Source organism: Thermobia domestica, chromosome 7 (assembly GCF_964235325.1).
Source record: "Thermobia domestica chromosome 7, izTheDome1.hap1.1, whole genome shotgun sequence".
NCBI classification, from domain to species: Eukaryota; Metazoa; Arthropoda; class Insecta; order Zygentoma; family Lepismatidae; genus Thermobia; species Thermobia domestica.
Genome location: NC_137460.1, coordinates 106,118,944 through 106,136,305, shown reverse-complemented (window position 1 = coordinate 106,136,305; position 17,362 = coordinate 106,118,944). Strand labels below are relative to the sequence as shown.

The 17,362-nt window shown below is 33.7% G+C and overlaps 1 protein-coding gene across 2 annotated transcripts in view; it reads left to right on the top strand.

The window, feature by feature from the left end:
* The window catches only part of LOC145690299 (muscle-specific protein 300 kDa-like), a 633,032-nt gene that overhangs the window by 425,301 nt on the left and 190,369 nt on the right, over nucleotides 1–17,362 (top strand). For both annotated transcript variants that reach the window (XM_081765072.1, XM_081765073.1), the window contains 7 exons: nucleotides 547–741; nucleotides 2,022–2,201; nucleotides 4,568–4,714; nucleotides 8,860–9,018; nucleotides 11,594–11,806; nucleotides 12,478–12,627; nucleotides 14,409–14,519. In XM_081765072.1, coding sequence (XP_081621198.1) covers nucleotides 547–741; nucleotides 2,022–2,201; nucleotides 4,568–4,714; nucleotides 8,860–9,018; nucleotides 11,594–11,806; nucleotides 12,478–12,627; nucleotides 14,409–14,519 — 1,155 coding nt within the window. The remainder of the gene's footprint in view (nucleotides 1–546; nucleotides 742–2,021; nucleotides 2,202–4,567; nucleotides 4,715–8,859; nucleotides 9,019–11,593; nucleotides 11,807–12,477; nucleotides 12,628–14,408; nucleotides 14,520–17,362) is intronic.

Here is a 17,362-nt window from a genome sequence, read left to right as displayed (position 1 = left end):
AAGCCACGAGCAATTTGTGAATTGAAAGAAAACATTGAACGCATCATTGCGAATTTACGCGCAATATGTGTGCAAAAGTGGACCTTGAGAATCCGTTTCACCCCCGAATGAGACGAGGACAGTTGAACGTCATTATTTTCAAAACATAATGCTATTGGTTGCTTTTTACAATAAAAAAGTATTTATTATCACTTGTAGTTCTCGTTCTATATCATTTTAAAGTTCTGATATTCTTATTGGTAACCCTGTAATATTGATATTGAATTGTCACCAACACTACGTTTAAATTTTGTGTTTACCGTATATATTTTTTATCTACTATTATATATTTCTTCTTTATCTACGAAAGAATAGCCTTAAGAATTTGCCATATAGAGATTTTAATCGCTTACCCTATCTTTGTTTCATACATATTCTGGCATTCATCTTCCGTAATAATAGCTTTGTTACAGTACACTTCTCCGTATTTCACGGCTGTTTTAAGTGCAATTAATTTTCATTATCCGTACTGTTATTTACTGATTTTTCCCCTTTTTCCATACGTAGTTATCATCGTTAGAATTATTGGCTGAAACAGTTTCTGCGGCAATGGATGAGAAGGACCGTGAGTTCAAACGTGCACGCACTGTACGTTATGAGTACACGAAAGATGTGGATGATGTCCAGACCTGGATACAACAAGCTGAAGTCAAAGTTCAAGATCGTAGTGTTGAACCACAGCAGCTGAAAGAATATCTTCAGGTAACATATTGATGAACTTAATGGTTTTTAGTAATTAATGCTTTGTTGTAAAATCGAATTTTTTGAAGTACAACTTTAGGTTAGATTAGATAATATTAGATTTCAGAGATTGTATTCCTTTTATTTATAAGTGTTTACAGGACTTAGGGATAGGGACAAAACCATATAACCAGCCGTTTCTAGAAATAGTTGTTGAATTCAGTTTAAAATCGCGTTTATTCTATAGGATTTTAATAAGACCAAAACATTAGAGGAAGCATTCCTCCATCCTTATTTCCAGTGTTCTCACTTATGTCATCATTATTGGTGTTATTAAGATACTAGTAGAATGGAATTTGCCAACAACATAATTATTGTACAATATATCATAGCATTAACAATATATTTTGCACAACTGAAATCTCCAAGGATGAGCAAAATCTCGTCATCACTTGATGTAAATATGCTTACTCCTAGTTTGGCAAATCCATTTTATTTTACTCACAATATAATGCTGTACGAGGGAGTATCGGAAAGTTCTAACCTACTAGTCTTCGTGCAGTTATACATTTCTCCTATCGTTTTTTGACCTAACGAAGGCTGTCATTGTAGAACTCTGCAGATTGCATGGAAAACCCATTGTTTCACTCCCATTATGTCATCATCTCTGTTAGCGAACCCGAAATTGTTTTTTTATTTGTGGAACACGAAGTCGCTTGGTGCCAGATCAGGAGAATAAGGTGCGGCAATACTCAAAGATACATGTAGCAGACTTCCACATACGCTGCTTGGGATGCATGAGCGGGTGCATTGTACTTAAGGAGACAGATCTCTTTGGTAAACATACTACGACTTTTTTGCTTACCGACATCTAGTAACTTCGTGAGAAATGAGAAGTAATATGTGCCAATAATAGTACCACCCTTCTGAAGGTAGTCTGTAAAGATGACCCCACGAGAGTCCCGAAAAAACCGAAAGCATGACCTTACCAGCAGACTTTGTCTTTTGGGGGGAAAGTGAGAAATACTTCTCTTTACTATTCTCTTTTGTCTCAGAATTATATAAACAGACATTTGTCCATAGTTATCGGACGGGCAAAAAAAAAAAATCATCCTCATCTTAATCAAATTATTAAGTCCTATCTAACTACTGCTTAATATTGTTCAGTTAACTGAATAACAATTCCAGTGCTAATGTCGAAGAAAATGAGTACTAACTACGCATTTAATGGTATATCTAACTGGTAAAATCATCACTTTATCCAATGATATTAATATGTGGTATTCTTTTCTGTTCCTTAGCAAATCCAATCTGAGATTGGTGGAATATCTGACAAAATGGAGAGAGTTACAAAGAATGGAAATCTCATCAGTGAGAATACTCAAGATGAAAATGAACGGGAACTTGTTCAGAGCACAATCGCTACTCTCTCAGAGCAACTACAGCAAGTCAAATCATGGTTGGAAGAGAAGAAACACCAGGTAAGCATCATTAAAGAAATTCAAAATTATTTTAACTTGTACATTTTAGTAGGGATGACCGGAACCGGTTCCTGGTGGAACCGGTTTTCGGCTCTGAACGGATCCGGTTCTAGATCAGGTTCCGGAACCGGGTTTCTCGGATACATGTCCGGAACCGGTTCTGAAAACCGGATCTCCAAGAACCTGTGGCCTCCCTACGCTAAGCCCGAGCTGCTTGCAGGCTGTGAACAGTGTGCTAGATGAAATGGTGGAAGCGACAGGCAGGCACCCAGGCGACGGCCTCTTGTCTCATTTGGCTAAACAAACTGAGTAACTGGCAAACTCATTGGCTAAACAGGCAAACTGGCAAACTAATTTGGATAAACACCCACTGGTGGACCAAACTTTTTTTGGGGGGGACACAAGCGCGTAGTTCTCTTTGCAGTGTTTTGAAGATGAACTTTGCGTCTCCTTTACGGGTCTTTGTGAGGCTTTTGGATCCAGGTCTGGAACCGGTTCCGGAACCGGGTTTTCAGATCCAGTTCTGGTACCAGTTCCTAAGATCTGGTTTTAGAACCGGGTTTTCGGATCCAGATTTGGAACCGGTTCCTAAGATCCGGTTTCGGAACCGGGTCTCCAAGAGCCGGAACCAGAACTTTGTAACCATCCCTACATTTTAGTAATTTCATATAAGAGAATAAAGAAAAATGAATGTAATGAAGAGAATATTAATTAATCCCGTGATATGAACCCTTAGGAAGCAAGTAAATGGAAATAAACATTTTTTATGACAATGAAGAAAGATAAATTTCATTTCATTATTTTGATATTGATGTACTGAAATAATCAAATCAGTAGTTGATTGGCTAATCTCGAAATGTCTATTTTCGAAGGGGTATCACTAATAATAAGCTAGCAAATGTAAATAATCATATAATTATTACTATTATTATTTTGGGGGAGAGGATACTAACAGGGAGTACATAATTGTACATGTTATGAGATTATTTTTAGACTTATAAATAATATTGAATACCTGGGGTTATTAATTTTACAATTTCGATATATATATATATATATATATATATATATATATATATATATATATATATATATATATAGTGTGTGTGTGTGTGTGTGTGTGTGTGTGTGTCGTAAAAAGTTAGCGACATTTGAAATCCGGGATTACATCTTGTTAATGAATACATATGAAAGATATTTTGAAATTACCTCTTTTGCATTGAAAAACCAATACCTCATTTGCACTTTTATAGTCCTGAAACTTAGTATAGAACTATCGAGTCATTATCGATCTAAAATATCTAGGTATGCGATATGAATAACTTTATGAGAGTTCATTTCTTCGATGAAATGATTAAAGTGGAATTTTGTCTAAAATTTTCGACGGGATTGATAAAAAATAATTCGTCTTTCTTGACTCACCTTGGATATTTGTTTTCTCAGGGCTGAATCGATTTATAAGGTTCTTTAATAAATTATTGAGTGGAGAGGAAGAGTGATTTTTATTTATGGTTCTGCCACTTATCCATAAATAGGAGTTGGTTTCATGCAACTGTATATCATTATTAACAATAATATATTGAAGGGTTTTTTCAGAAATAATTGTAAGCTGCAAAAAGTAAAGTTTGCAGGAGCGATAGTATCACATCTGCATATTCGCATAACGTAGATTGTAACATTAGCTGTTTACATTCAGATTTAAAATAAAGTTTATTCAATAGTTCGATCTTGTGCAGCAGAATCTATCTTTATCTTTAAGTTTTACGTCCCACGGTTATGCCGGTTAGGCTAAAGGAGACGGTGATGATGAGTAATGAATGAAATGGTGGAATGAAGAAAGTGGGAGGAAACGGGAGAACCCCGAGAAAACCCACGCACACGGTGTTTGTCCACCACAAAGTTCACTTGGCGGGGGCTGGGATCGAACCCGGGACCCCAAGCACCAGAGGTGATCTTGTGCAGCAGAGTGTAGATCAAATGACAAAATGAGATTTGAAAATAATTCCTTACGGAATCGTCCATTTGTATTTGTTGTCTGATCGATTGCGCTGTAAATGTCTTATGTTGCATACCATGGTATTGCAATGTAAGATTATTATTATTATTATTTTTTTTTTTTTTCTAAGTGCACTATTATTGATTAGAATTACAACAGTTAAGTGCAGCGATCACAAATAGTGATTTTTCTAGATATTTTTCTTTGGGTAGCTATTTAGAAAATATTTTACAAAATTTAATGTCATATAATTCTAGTCTTATCTTGCGTTTTTCTCTGTGTTCATTTAGAATTATATAACCTCTTAAGTATTTATTAATTCAAGTCAACAATATACAAATTTTAACTGATGATAATTAATTTCTTTCAGGTTGGAGACACACTGGACTCATGGGAGCGTTTCATTCAGATGTACAATGCTGTTAAAGCGTGGGTTGAGGAAAAGAATAAATTTTTGCAGGAACCATTACAACTTAGTAATTTAACGCAAGCTAGACAAAAAGTGCAGGATTATTCTGTAAGTTTAAAATGCTTATGGAGGATATATTGTATCTTTTGAAAGTATTGTTTAAAATATAAGCTTATTTTTTTCTTTTTTCTTTTCTTTTTTTTTATTGTACGTACAAACGGAAATTACGGTAGCTACAAAATCCGAATTAAATAACTACACAAAATTTCGCAGATATCAGGCGGGAAACTTTCAAAACTTTTAGAACAAAGAAACAGGATTTTTTGAAAGCTAAAGTTAAGGAACTTGAAGATAATAGTAAAAATAAAAATATTCGGGACATGTATAAGGGGATCAGCGAATTTAAGAAAGGCTATCAACCTCGTGCTTATATATTAAAGAAATCTGACGGAACAGTTCTCACTGATACGGATAGCCTCTTAAATAGATGGAAAGATTTCTTTGACGATTTGCTGAACACGCAGCCAAAAACTAATGTGCGTGGAGAAAAGGAGATACACACCGCAGAACCGTATATTCCAGAACCCAATCGAATAGAAGTGGAAGCCGCTATAAAGAAATTAAAGAAACACAAATCTCCGGGTGTAGATGAAATTCCGGCTGAGTTAATTTTAGCTGGAGGCGAAAAATTGTGGAACAAGATACACAAACTCATTCTCCTTATCTGGAACAAGGAAGAATTGCCACAAGAGTGGAAAGAGTCAATCATTGTTCCAATTCACAAGAAAGGCGACAAAACTGACTGTAATAATTATCGAGGCATTTCTCTTCTGTCAACATCCTATAAAATCCTTTCAAATATTCTGTTAGCAAGATTGACCCCATACGCAGATGAAATTATTGGAGATTATCAGTGCGGATTTAGACGAAATCGATCAACTATCGACCAAATATTTACCATTCGCCAAATACTCGAAAAGAAGTGGGAATACAATACCCCGGTACATCAACTATTTATTGATTTTAGAAAGGCTTACGACTCGGTTAGGAGAGAAACATTATACAACGTTCTTACAGAACTTGGAATACCGAGAAAGCTAATTAGATTAATTAAGATATGTTTAAGTGAATTCCAAAGTAAAGTCCGGGTAGGAAAAGTTTTTGTCCACGAGCTTCCACGTCGAAAATGGCCTGAAACAAGGAGATGCGTTGTCGCCATTATTATTTAACTTTGTGCTGGAATACGCCATAAGGAAAATCAAAGATAGCAACCAGGGCCTAAAGTTGAACGGCATTCACCAGGTTATGGCATATGCTGATAATGTAAATTTAATAGAGGACGATAGGAGAACAGTAGAAATAAATGCAGAGATCTTATTAAACGCTTGCAGGGACATGGGTTTAGAAGTAAATGCAGAGAAAACTAAATACATGGAAGTGCGTCGGGACCGTAATACGGCAAATTGTGGAGGCGTTAAAATATTAAATAATTAATACTTTTGATAAAGTGGATAGTTTCAAATATTTAGGATCAATATTAACAGACGAAAATCATATTCACGAAGAAATTAAATGTCGACTAAAAGCAGGGAATTCGTGTTACTATTCGGTTCAAAATCTCTTGTCGTCGCGAATTCTGTCGAGGAATTTGAAGCTTAAAATATATAAAACGATAATCATGCCTGTTGTTCTGTATTGTTGCGAAACATGGTCGCTTACTCTGAGGGAAGAACATAGACTGAAAGTATTTGAGAACAGGATCCTGAGAAGAATATTCGGATCCAAGAGGAACGAGAATGGGGAATGGCGGAAGCTTCATAACGAGGAACTACATAGTTTATACGGTTTACCCAACATTGTTAGGGTCGTCAAGTCTAGGAGGCTTAGGTGGGCAGGTCATGTAGCTAGAATGGAAGAAAGTAGAAACGCTTTCAAAGTCTTGACTGGTAGACCCATAGGAAAACGACCATTAGGAAGACCTAGGCGCAGATGGGAGGATAATATTAAGATGGATCTCGCAGAGATAGGAATGCAAAGTAGAAACTGGATGCAATTAGCTAGGGATAGAAGCCAGTGGAGAGCTTTTGTGAACGCGGCACTGAATCTCCGGGTTCCATAGGCCATAGAGTTAGTTAGTTAGTTAGTTACGTACAAACGGACAAGCCAAAATATTAGATATCCTTCTAATAGTGTGTTGACCCATTCATTTGGGTAATAACAGCAAATGCTTAGTAGAATCAGATCTAGGAAATATGAAGACCGAGGGAATATCTGGAAGTCACTAGACTGAATCATGCTTATGCGCATTATTGAGTTGCATTATTTTGTTAATACAAACCGTTCTTATCAGGAAATATGACTAAACTTTTATTGGTGTGCAGTGTGTGCGATCACTTTATTAGGGATTCTTTATTCACCTGTAACTTTACTATGGATTCTTTATTCACCTGTCACTTTATTAGGAATTCTTGTTAGCCTAACTCAGACACACTACTACATATTAATAAATGATCATATGTTTCCACAATACATCATTGCCATGATGATCTCATGCAGCGTTTCCCACACTGATTCATATTAAACTGCATAGCGTGAATAATGTAGGATTTAACATCTATATTGTGTGTTCATAATATTAAAAGTGAATTAGGACTTATACTCTTGTTGGTCAAACACGGGACAGTGTATATTGTACTGTGTTGAGTTGGGAGGCCTAGCGTTGAATTAAAATGCGTATATTTTCTTCTTCATCAAATGATCACTATCCTTGTTTGTCACTTGTGGCTCAGTTCTTCCACTACCTGTAAACTCACAATATTGGGATGCTGCTAATTTCTATTGGAATTCTATATAACCTTTCGCATAGGGCATAGTGAGATGGAGTGCTCCATCCATGTTGCCCCTACAATACATACATAATCAATCTTACATCTCACAGTTACCGTATCTATATTAGAGCTTAACCGTTAAATCTTACATAACACAAGAGTAAGCCCGTTGATTAGATAGCAGAAACATCATGCATATATATCTGGAAATGTCATGTCCTCTCCATTTATTTGACGCAAGAATTAAGATATCGAGTTAGTATGTTAAGTAGTTTGGTTTACTAAAACTCCTTATATATTTACCATGTTTGTCCGCTCGTCTGAGAGTCTCGAGAAGTACTTGACCAATCACTACCAAATTTGGTGAGAATGTATAGGGTCAAAAGTTAGAAATTGAGTTTGTTTTTGGATCCGACACTCAAAATGAAGGGGGTAGAAATGACCGATTTCCAGTTTTAACGTTGATCTCTGTGGAGCAAAAACGATAATAGATATAGAGATTCGATTTTCTGCAATCGATTAAGTGTCGTGAAAATAAATTTAAGTATCCTTCGTCAACTCTACTAAAACTGGAAAGGGTTGAAGTCCACTACTACTTTTAGTTTCAGTATTTATCTACATAGAACATAGCGAGAAACGGTTTCTTGGAATCGATTTAGCGTTCTAAGCAAAAATCAACCACTTCCGGTTTTAACGTTGATCATTATAGAGTAAAATAGGTAATACAAAGAGAAAAGCTGTTTCTTGCAATGGAGTAAACGTTTCAAGAATACATTTTATTTCCGTCTTTACTAAAAAAAAAAAAAAAAACGGAAGTGGTAGAAATCCACTATGACTTCTGGTTTCAATATTGCCCTATACAGTACAAAAACTATAAGAATCCGGTTTTAACGTTGATCGATATAGAGTGAAAACGATACCAGATAGCGAGAAGCGATTTATCTGCAATCTGTCCCAAGAATATATTCCATCTCCACTCTAATGTCTTCTAAAACCGAAAATTGTATAAATATATTACCATTTTCGGGTTTAATAATGATTATTGAGAAAATATCACTCTATAAAAAACAAACTTCTTTACATGGTGTACACGTCGCACTTCTGCTTGTTTTATCTTTGTTCGTGATTTCAGGGTATCCAAAACGACTAACTAATGATCTGTAGTTAAATGAATAAGAACTTTATTCATATTATAAAGAAGAAAAATATGAAACAATTAAATACTTTACTGTTATTTAAGATGTTTTGCGTGGATTTTTTAAAAATTATTTTTGAGGGTGAGATATTACATTTTATACTATCTATTCATGCAGTAGTTTATTTTTAGGACTAAAAAAAGTGTAGTTTCATTATTATAAATATGTGATTTTTCTAATTTCAGACTCAGATTACTGTTGGTTACAATTATACTTGTATTTTTTACAGGCTGCAGTGAAGAGTTGCAAACAAATAAATAAGAATTTGGGCGACATGGCCAAAGAATTGGAGCAAATAAGTCAAGTAACCAGCGTCGGTGATCTTCCAGAGAAACTGGAAGAGGCTGAAGAAATTAAAGCAGAAGTGGAATCTCAGCTTCAGGAAAGGGTGTGTTCTCTTATGTATACTCACACCTGTTATTTTACCAGATGCCAAATAACATTTCTAAGTGTTCGATAGTATTTATATGTCTAAAGAAGCGAACTTGTATACTCATAATTTTGTCTATATTTAAGACAATTCATTATTTGTACTTATAGATTTTTTTTAATAGTTGGAATAAAATATTTAAATGGTAAAGAACTGAATGCTAATATTTTGGAATCATTATTTTTTTACACACTTGAAAAATTTAAATCTAAATGAGGAAATCCTAATATTGTTTCTTGTTGCAAATGTCTTTTACCAAATATATTTATATTTGCATAATATTTATTCGTTTTTATATTACATGTGTATAATTCACAAAGTGAGACTTAAACATGCAAATACATTTGTCTTGTTTCTACACTTTCAGATAAATTTCTTGAAAAATTCCTTTGTTAATCATTTTCAGAAACAGTTTGCCATTACTGGCAGGCTTATGCTATGAATTGATAATTTTCAAGCAATATGATTTTCTGGTAGTCTTTTCGTCTTGATCTGAAGAATTACCCATCAATTGTCTTCTATTTCTTCATGTTTCTCGTTTTCTAGTACGTGTACTATCACGTTCATCAGAATACATATAATTTATTACAATGTCGTAATTAGGGATACTTAACCATTTTCTGAAATGCCAAAATGCGGACATGTCCGCATAAATGCAGACATACGATAACCGTAGTTCTAATCTATAATAAATAAATAAATAATAATAATAAACTCTTCTTCTTTCTCAAATATTTCCCGAGTACTTTTTTCAATCTCACCTAAGTAGTTTTCTCTCTTTTTCCGTAATGATAATTTGAAGCTTGCGTGATGTTTTTTCAGCTGTAAAGATTGAGCTTATTTCTTCGATACATGAAAAATTTTAACAATAAAGGTAACTAAAGTGGTCTATAAGTGTTCCAACCTGCTATAGGATGCATATTGAATAATTAAAGTATAGAAAATCTTTCCTCGCATCCAATGACAGAGATTAATTCAAGCTGCTTCGGCATACGCTGTTACCTTTTTCAATAATTTCTGTATTCGACTATACCGGTGACTAGTTAGTGAGTTCTTTCCTACTACAACAACCCTTCAAAGAGAAAAGTAAATTAAATCTTCAGGTCCCGAAACTGTATTGACTTGTCCGCTTGGAAAAAAAAATCTGTTGCAAAGTGGTAGATATTTTACGGTTTATTCCTTTAAATACAGTTTTCAGATAGTCAACACAGCCTATTGAAAATGTATAGATGAATTTAAATACATACTGTTAAAGTTGACTTGGAAACTGACTTTTGTTGACTAAAGTTGAATGACAAGTGCCTGCTCATTGATACAGTGTTCAAAGTGAATTATGGAAATGCTTCAAAATATGCCGAAAGTCATGGAAAGCTGCTATTTTTCACAGGCTGTCATTTTTTTTTCCCCGACGAAGATGTGAAGAACACCTGCAATAATCTAAAACAGACTCAAAAGGAAGACGACAAGGGAAAGGCTGAAACAAAAATACCTTCAGAAACAAGGAAGCCTGAAGAGCACCGAACTTGAAGCTTTGAAAGAAAAACAATATATATAACTACAGAAAGAAATAAGTTAGTTTGTTGATTGTAGACAACCAATGAGCTATTGGCAAATTATAATATATGTTTACTTGTTTATGTTTAAAAGTGTATTCAGATGCAAAGATATTGAAATTGTCGTTAGCGCATAATTATTCATTCGTACTAGTGTATTTTATTGTAATCCAAGTATAGGAAATTTGACTTATATTAAGTATTATAGTAAGAAAGTAACCTTATACTGTATTTAAAAAGTGAAAAACAGATTAAAGGGCTTTGAGGATAGTAGAGGCCGTAGTGTTTTACGAGTTGCAGATCAGGAAAAATGTATTTACTCAGTCTTGGAAACTCAGGGAAAATCACATAAATCCATATCAGAATTTTAGTGTAAACCCTGTGGTAGTATCTGATTGTTAACCTGCTCATTGATAGTATTGGGAAAAGCAGTCTCTTAAATTCATATATACATCTTGAATAGGCAGAAGTGTGAGCGGATATCAAGGAATACACTTTTTTTGTTTGTTTGTTTGTTTTAACGTATAGGAAGAACCTTTAACAACCTCACCAAACAATGAAAATACCTACCAACTTTGCTTATTTTCTCTTCGTTCTTTTTTCATGAGACCAAATCGCATAAAATTTTGAGAAATGAATATTTCATTTACTTTTCTCCCTGAAGGTTCTACTACTAGGAAGAAACCCACGTACACACACGACAATGTCACCAATTCAGGAGGTCATGAAAAAGGAATCAGAAAATACCGCAACAGTTTGACTTAATCTCTAGTTTTCTTTATTGCAGTTAAAATACTATATATATTTTTGTCTCTTTGGTTAAATTTGACTGAAGATGGACTTTACAGTATGATTAAATTTACTGCCTCAAAGTAAATTCTAATATATCTTGTGGAAATATTTTCACTTTGTTAGTGAATGTTTCGCATATAGATGTTATATGTAATTTTTTTTTTTTTTTTTTTTTACTTTCTTTGTAGAACGCATTACTACAAGAAACAACAGAAGAATGGGAGCAATGCGAAAAGAAGATGAAAGATGTGCGAGCATGGATAGAAAAATCGAAACAGGCTTTAGAATCACCTCAAAATAAGAAGAAGCCGCTCAAAGATCAACTTGGTATTAGAGAGAAAATGCTAGGAGATGTTGCTATTCAAAAAACGAAAATATCAATTTCTGTTGAGAAATTGCAGGTAAGTTATTTATTAATTTTTACTGTAGTTTTCATAATAAAACGAATGCAGCAATGAAACACTATAAGGCTTATTCCAAAATCTTTACTTTGCCAAGTATTCTATATATTTTCTAGCCATCCTGTTCTTAGTATCTGTTATGAACTTGATTCAGGACAGCCTTTGGTGTCGCAAATAAGATCATTTATCACTTTCTTCCTATTTATAATATGGTAATTAATTTTACTTAATTGTTATATTGAATGATCACAAGTATCTAAGTATCATGATTTTGCTTTCTTTCTACCTAAAACTAGATATAGTTCGTGCATGACCTGGGTGTTTCTAAATCTGCACTTGAACACAAGTATAATCTATGTATCTGTCTTAATCAGTATTGACTTGTGAAATAAAATATTATTATTATTATTATTATTATTATTATTATTATTATTATTATTATTATTATTATTATTATTATTATTATTATTATTATTATTATTATTATTATTATTAGATTATTTATAACTAACAATTATTATTGTTTCTATACTTTTTATGATAATGTCGAGTTTACAAGCTTGTTATATTTGATCCTCATGTTATGAAGTGAAATAGGTAGCGCTGTCACTTTACTAGCCCCTTGCTCTTTGTCTGTGTAGATATAATACTGTACCTTTTTTTAATTAAAGGTTCACTTCCGTTCTGGTGTTGGAGGAGATACTAAAGTATCTGAGACTGCCCAAGAAATAATCCAAGAATTAGATGCCTTACATACTATGGTGAAAGATCAGACTGGAACATTAGAAGCTTGTTTGACGCAGGTTGATCAGTATCAGCAAGTAAGTTGTAGATTTCAATTTCACATCTCTCTCTGTATAAGAGAAAACATGAATGACTGACTATAAATGGCTGGGGCAAACTGCGTAAGCTAGAAATCCAAAATACATAAGATTTGTGATGTAAGGACCACTAAGAAAGGATTTTTGAAATTATTCAATTTGAAAGTGGGAAAATGGGGTTTTAATTAGTATAATAATATGTTTATATCTTGGAATCTCTTAAAACTTCACTTAGGAACTGGTATGTGCTCTATCCAAAAATACATGTTTAGAATCCTAAGGTACTCACGCAACAATTTTTATGGAGGTAGTTGGAGAGTACTTTATATCATATACTGGCCCGTAGTCAAACTCCCTCTATAAAAATTGTTGTGGAAACACCTCAGGATTCTGAAACACGCAATTTTGGATAGGGCACATAGTAGTTCCTAAGTGAAGTTTTGACCCGCCCAAGGTAGGCCCCATAGTTTTGGAGTTATGAACCTTTAAAATTCATTTTTTTCATGTTTTTGGCAGCTATAACACGTAAACGATGGGGTTTTCGCCCTATGTTTATTGGAACTTTTTTTGTTTGTTTTACTCTCAGGAATCACTTCTCTGCTTTTGTACAACGAATTGCCATACTATATATATATATATATATATATATATATATATATATATATATATATATATATATATATATATATAACCTACGTAAATCGGAAGAAAAATGAATAGGGTGGTTCTGGAAGATGTCAAAATCTCGGAATTCATTAACTTTAAAGGAATGACATTTGGCATTTAAATTTCTCAGTTACAATAATTAAAGACCGTTTTTCTTTTTTTTAAAAAAAAAAATAAGTTGAGTTGATTTTAAGTTTAACGTCCCTTTCAGCAGCGAGGCTATATGAGAGCATCTACTGATTAACGTGGAATCCGAACCACATGAGCTTCCGCCGGGAATCGAAAAAAATGTGTTCTAGGTGTAGAAAAAGAGAGAAACGGTGGACGGGGAGTCGAAGTCGCAGAAGTTTGCGCATAATTTACTAAATGTGTCACAAACAATCTCACACGTTAATATATACATAGTATTCATTAAATCTTATTCTCCCCGTTCTTCTCACAAGGACTTCTGCAGTATATACATAGATAGATAGATATACTGTTAACATGCATATTTTTAAAACTATGATATAATAGGAATCTACTACAACTTGCGGTTTTAATGTTGATCTATATGGAGCAAAAACAATAGGCAATAGCAAGAAGCAGTTTTATTGAAATTGCTTTCAAGTTCGAAGAGTAGGTACTGTTTTCTGTCTTTATCCTTTACTCAAACCGGAAGTGGCGGAAATCATCCACTCTTTGTTGTAACGTTGATTGCTATAGAGTGGAAAAGGTAATAAATAGCGAGAAAAGGTTTTCTGCAATCAACCCTCTCAAGAATATGTTCTATCTCCTCTCTAATCATTGTACTAAAGACAGAAGTGGTAGAAATTACTAGCATTTCCGGTTTTAATATTAATTGAAAAAATATCACATCATACAAACTGAACTCCTTCACGTGGTGTACAAGTGCCACTGCTGCTTGTTTCTTGTATATGTCTTATCAGTTCTAACAGTATAGTTAGCGAAAATTGTTCCATTACTGATTTTTTGAGTAAATCTGTAACAGGATAGGGAGGAGCAAGATACTTTTTGAGATTATTTATAAGATAGCTCATCAAGTGGGTTAAATTAAAAATTAATTTTAGTTTCTTTTAATTACGAAACAAATATGGCTTTTTTTCTTTTTGTAGGAAATCCAGCAGCTTAGACTGCAGATTGTTCAAGTGGAACAGCAACTTCGCGTTGTTTTAAGTCCAACATATTCTCCACACGACAGAGAAAAAGCTATCGAAGAGCAAAATGTAAGTATTTTATGTCACAGTTTCCTTACTAGTGCTGTGTTCGTACTATATTCATACTTGAAAGTTTTTGCAACTTACAACTATAAAAGAGACAGATTTAATAATGATTTTTCTTGTAGAAAATATATAACCAAACCACTTGGCGAACAGTCTGATTTGTGAGGCTGAGCCGCTCCACGCCATCTATTAGCAACTGGTGGAACTACGCTCAGCCTGTTTGACGAACGCGTGGTCAGCCTGCTGCATCGCCCTATCGCTAACCGGCGTATCGGGATCTTTCTAGATCTAGTGCTCGTCACGTGACTTCCCAGTTTGCCTCACGACGCTGGGTGGACACCAAAAATTGAGGAAACAGCGGGCGGGAATCGAACCCAGGACCATGCGGACATGAATCCAATGCTCAATCCACTAGACTACGGTCTCCCCCAGTAAATATATATAAAAAAGTATTAATAATAATGGAAACTTTCAATTTAGTTCATTAAACGTAGTGAAATCAAATAAATAAGATCATCCACTCTGCTATATTTTGATTCGGTTTCCTTATTTCTGTTTTAATGCATTTTGTTATTAATAAAACTTCTAAATGTATGTCTTGTTTAATTAATATTGACATAATATGTAGCATTTTAAAACTATTCTAAGGCATTTCAATAATCGAAATACTTAAATAGTATCAAAGTGTTTTTTATAACGTGTTAATGTTTTGGCTTTGGTAGTGAAATATAGCAAATTGGAAAAAAAAAAAAATTCAAGGGTACGAGCTCGTATAAGTTGCATGTGTTTATTGGATGTGAAACCCCCATACTAAACAATGTGATATTATTTTTATTTAATCTTGTATTTCCTTCTTATGTAAGTGTGTTTGTTATTAATAACACGAATTGTCCGGTAAAATAAAGAAAGGGCATATTATTATTGTAGTTTAAGGGATATTTTTACAAATTATTCCAATAATGAAATTGAATGGAATCACGTGACAATACATACAACTATACCGAGATCTTACATAATTTTTTGCACATAAAATCATAATATATTTAAAAACGTCAATAGTGTCAAATTCAGCGTTCAATCACAAAAAAAAATCTCAGTTTTACGTTCCACGTTTATGCTGTGTAAGCTAAAAGAATGAATGAAATGATGGAATGAAGGAAGTGGAAATAGAACCTCGAGAGAACCTACACATGTAATGTTTGTCTACCTTGCGGTCAATTTGAGTAATGGAGAGGAGGAGAAATTAAGGCCGCTTTTATGGTGGATGATAAGACACAAATAGCTTAAATTTATTAAGGTTGATTAATTGAAGTTTATCTCCCTCTTCAGCATTGAGGCTATGTAAGAGGGGACACATTTACGTAGAATGGGATCTGAACCACTACATTGGTCTTTATTCGAGGTTAAGTGACGCGATCGAGGAACTTGTCTTAGATCACACGAACAGAAACCATCAAATTAGCCACGAAGGAGAGCACAAATGTATATTAAATGCATGCTGGAGCATATTTTGAGCATTAACAAAATATTAACGGACGAATTCGTATAACCTTAATTATGGAAATGAGTGGTTGTCACAGTATTGATAAATACGCGTTTGTATTTAACATTATTATGCTCAGTTAATTGTATGGCATAATTTGAATCTAACGCACTAATAAATGGAAAGTAAGAAGTACTTGGCTAAAGTTTCAAGTGTTCTTCAAAATGCTTCTTGCTTCTTATCATAAAGGTAAGTTCTGGTGTATGATCTGTTTTATAATATTTATTCAGTTTATACATATATGCCAGGTGAAAGAGAATATCAGCCCAAAGTATTCTGTTGTCTAGGTCACCTCAAAACAAGCTCAAAATCCGTAATAAACTTCAGTCGAAAAGTGCCATCTTTAAGAATTTTAAACTGCCGAAAGTGGAAAAAATCAATCCTTGAAGAAGTGAATGTTGGATATTTTGAACTTATTTTGAGGGTATCTTGCGCAAGATATACTGGGTTCGACGTATTTTCACCACGCACATATTTTTGTGTCTATAACACGTGTCTTGCATTTTTGCTTGCCTATATTATGTTGTTGCAGAGTGGATGTGTCATAATACCCTCTTTAGTGGTTTTACATAGCAATTTTTTTTTATAATTATTTCAATTCTGAAGTTGCGAAAGCTTTTAACGTATGCTCATGTTGAATATTTTTATAGATTTAATATCATGTTTGTTCTCGTTAGTTAGCTATATTTCTATTACATTTCAGATAATAAAAGAGTGATTTAGATATTTATAAACATGAAAAACAAAAACAATTAAAAACCAGGAGTAACAGTTTGTGATAATTAACAGAAGCTGGAAACATTTTGATGAAGAGAAAAATCTTAAAAGTGTATGTGTAATGGTGGCTGCGTGATCATTTCATCAAGGTGTTTCCCCAAAAAGGAAATCACAGAACACATTGCATTTAAATTTCTTTTTCTTTCTCTTTTATTTAACTCAGCATATAAAGATTTATTTAAAAAAAACTGTGCACATTTAGTTATGAAAAAACAGAATATTGTTTAATCTTTCCTTTCATAGATAATTTATTAGACTGCTTCTTTAGTTTATGGTATCTTGCGTTTGCTTGTAAAAGAAATTAATTACCTCTTAAAATTGAACTTTTGTAGCATTCTTTTTTTTTTTCTTATTTTACCGCCCCTCCCCTTTTCAGTTTACTTGTTTTCCTCCCCTCCTCATAGTTTAAATTCAGTAGCTTTGTTGTCGAGTTTTTTTAAAATTTCTTTTGAATCTGACAAAAGCCTTCTTTTTACACTTTTGGCACCATTCAACACTATAGGCTTGCCGAGAGAGAATTAAAGCC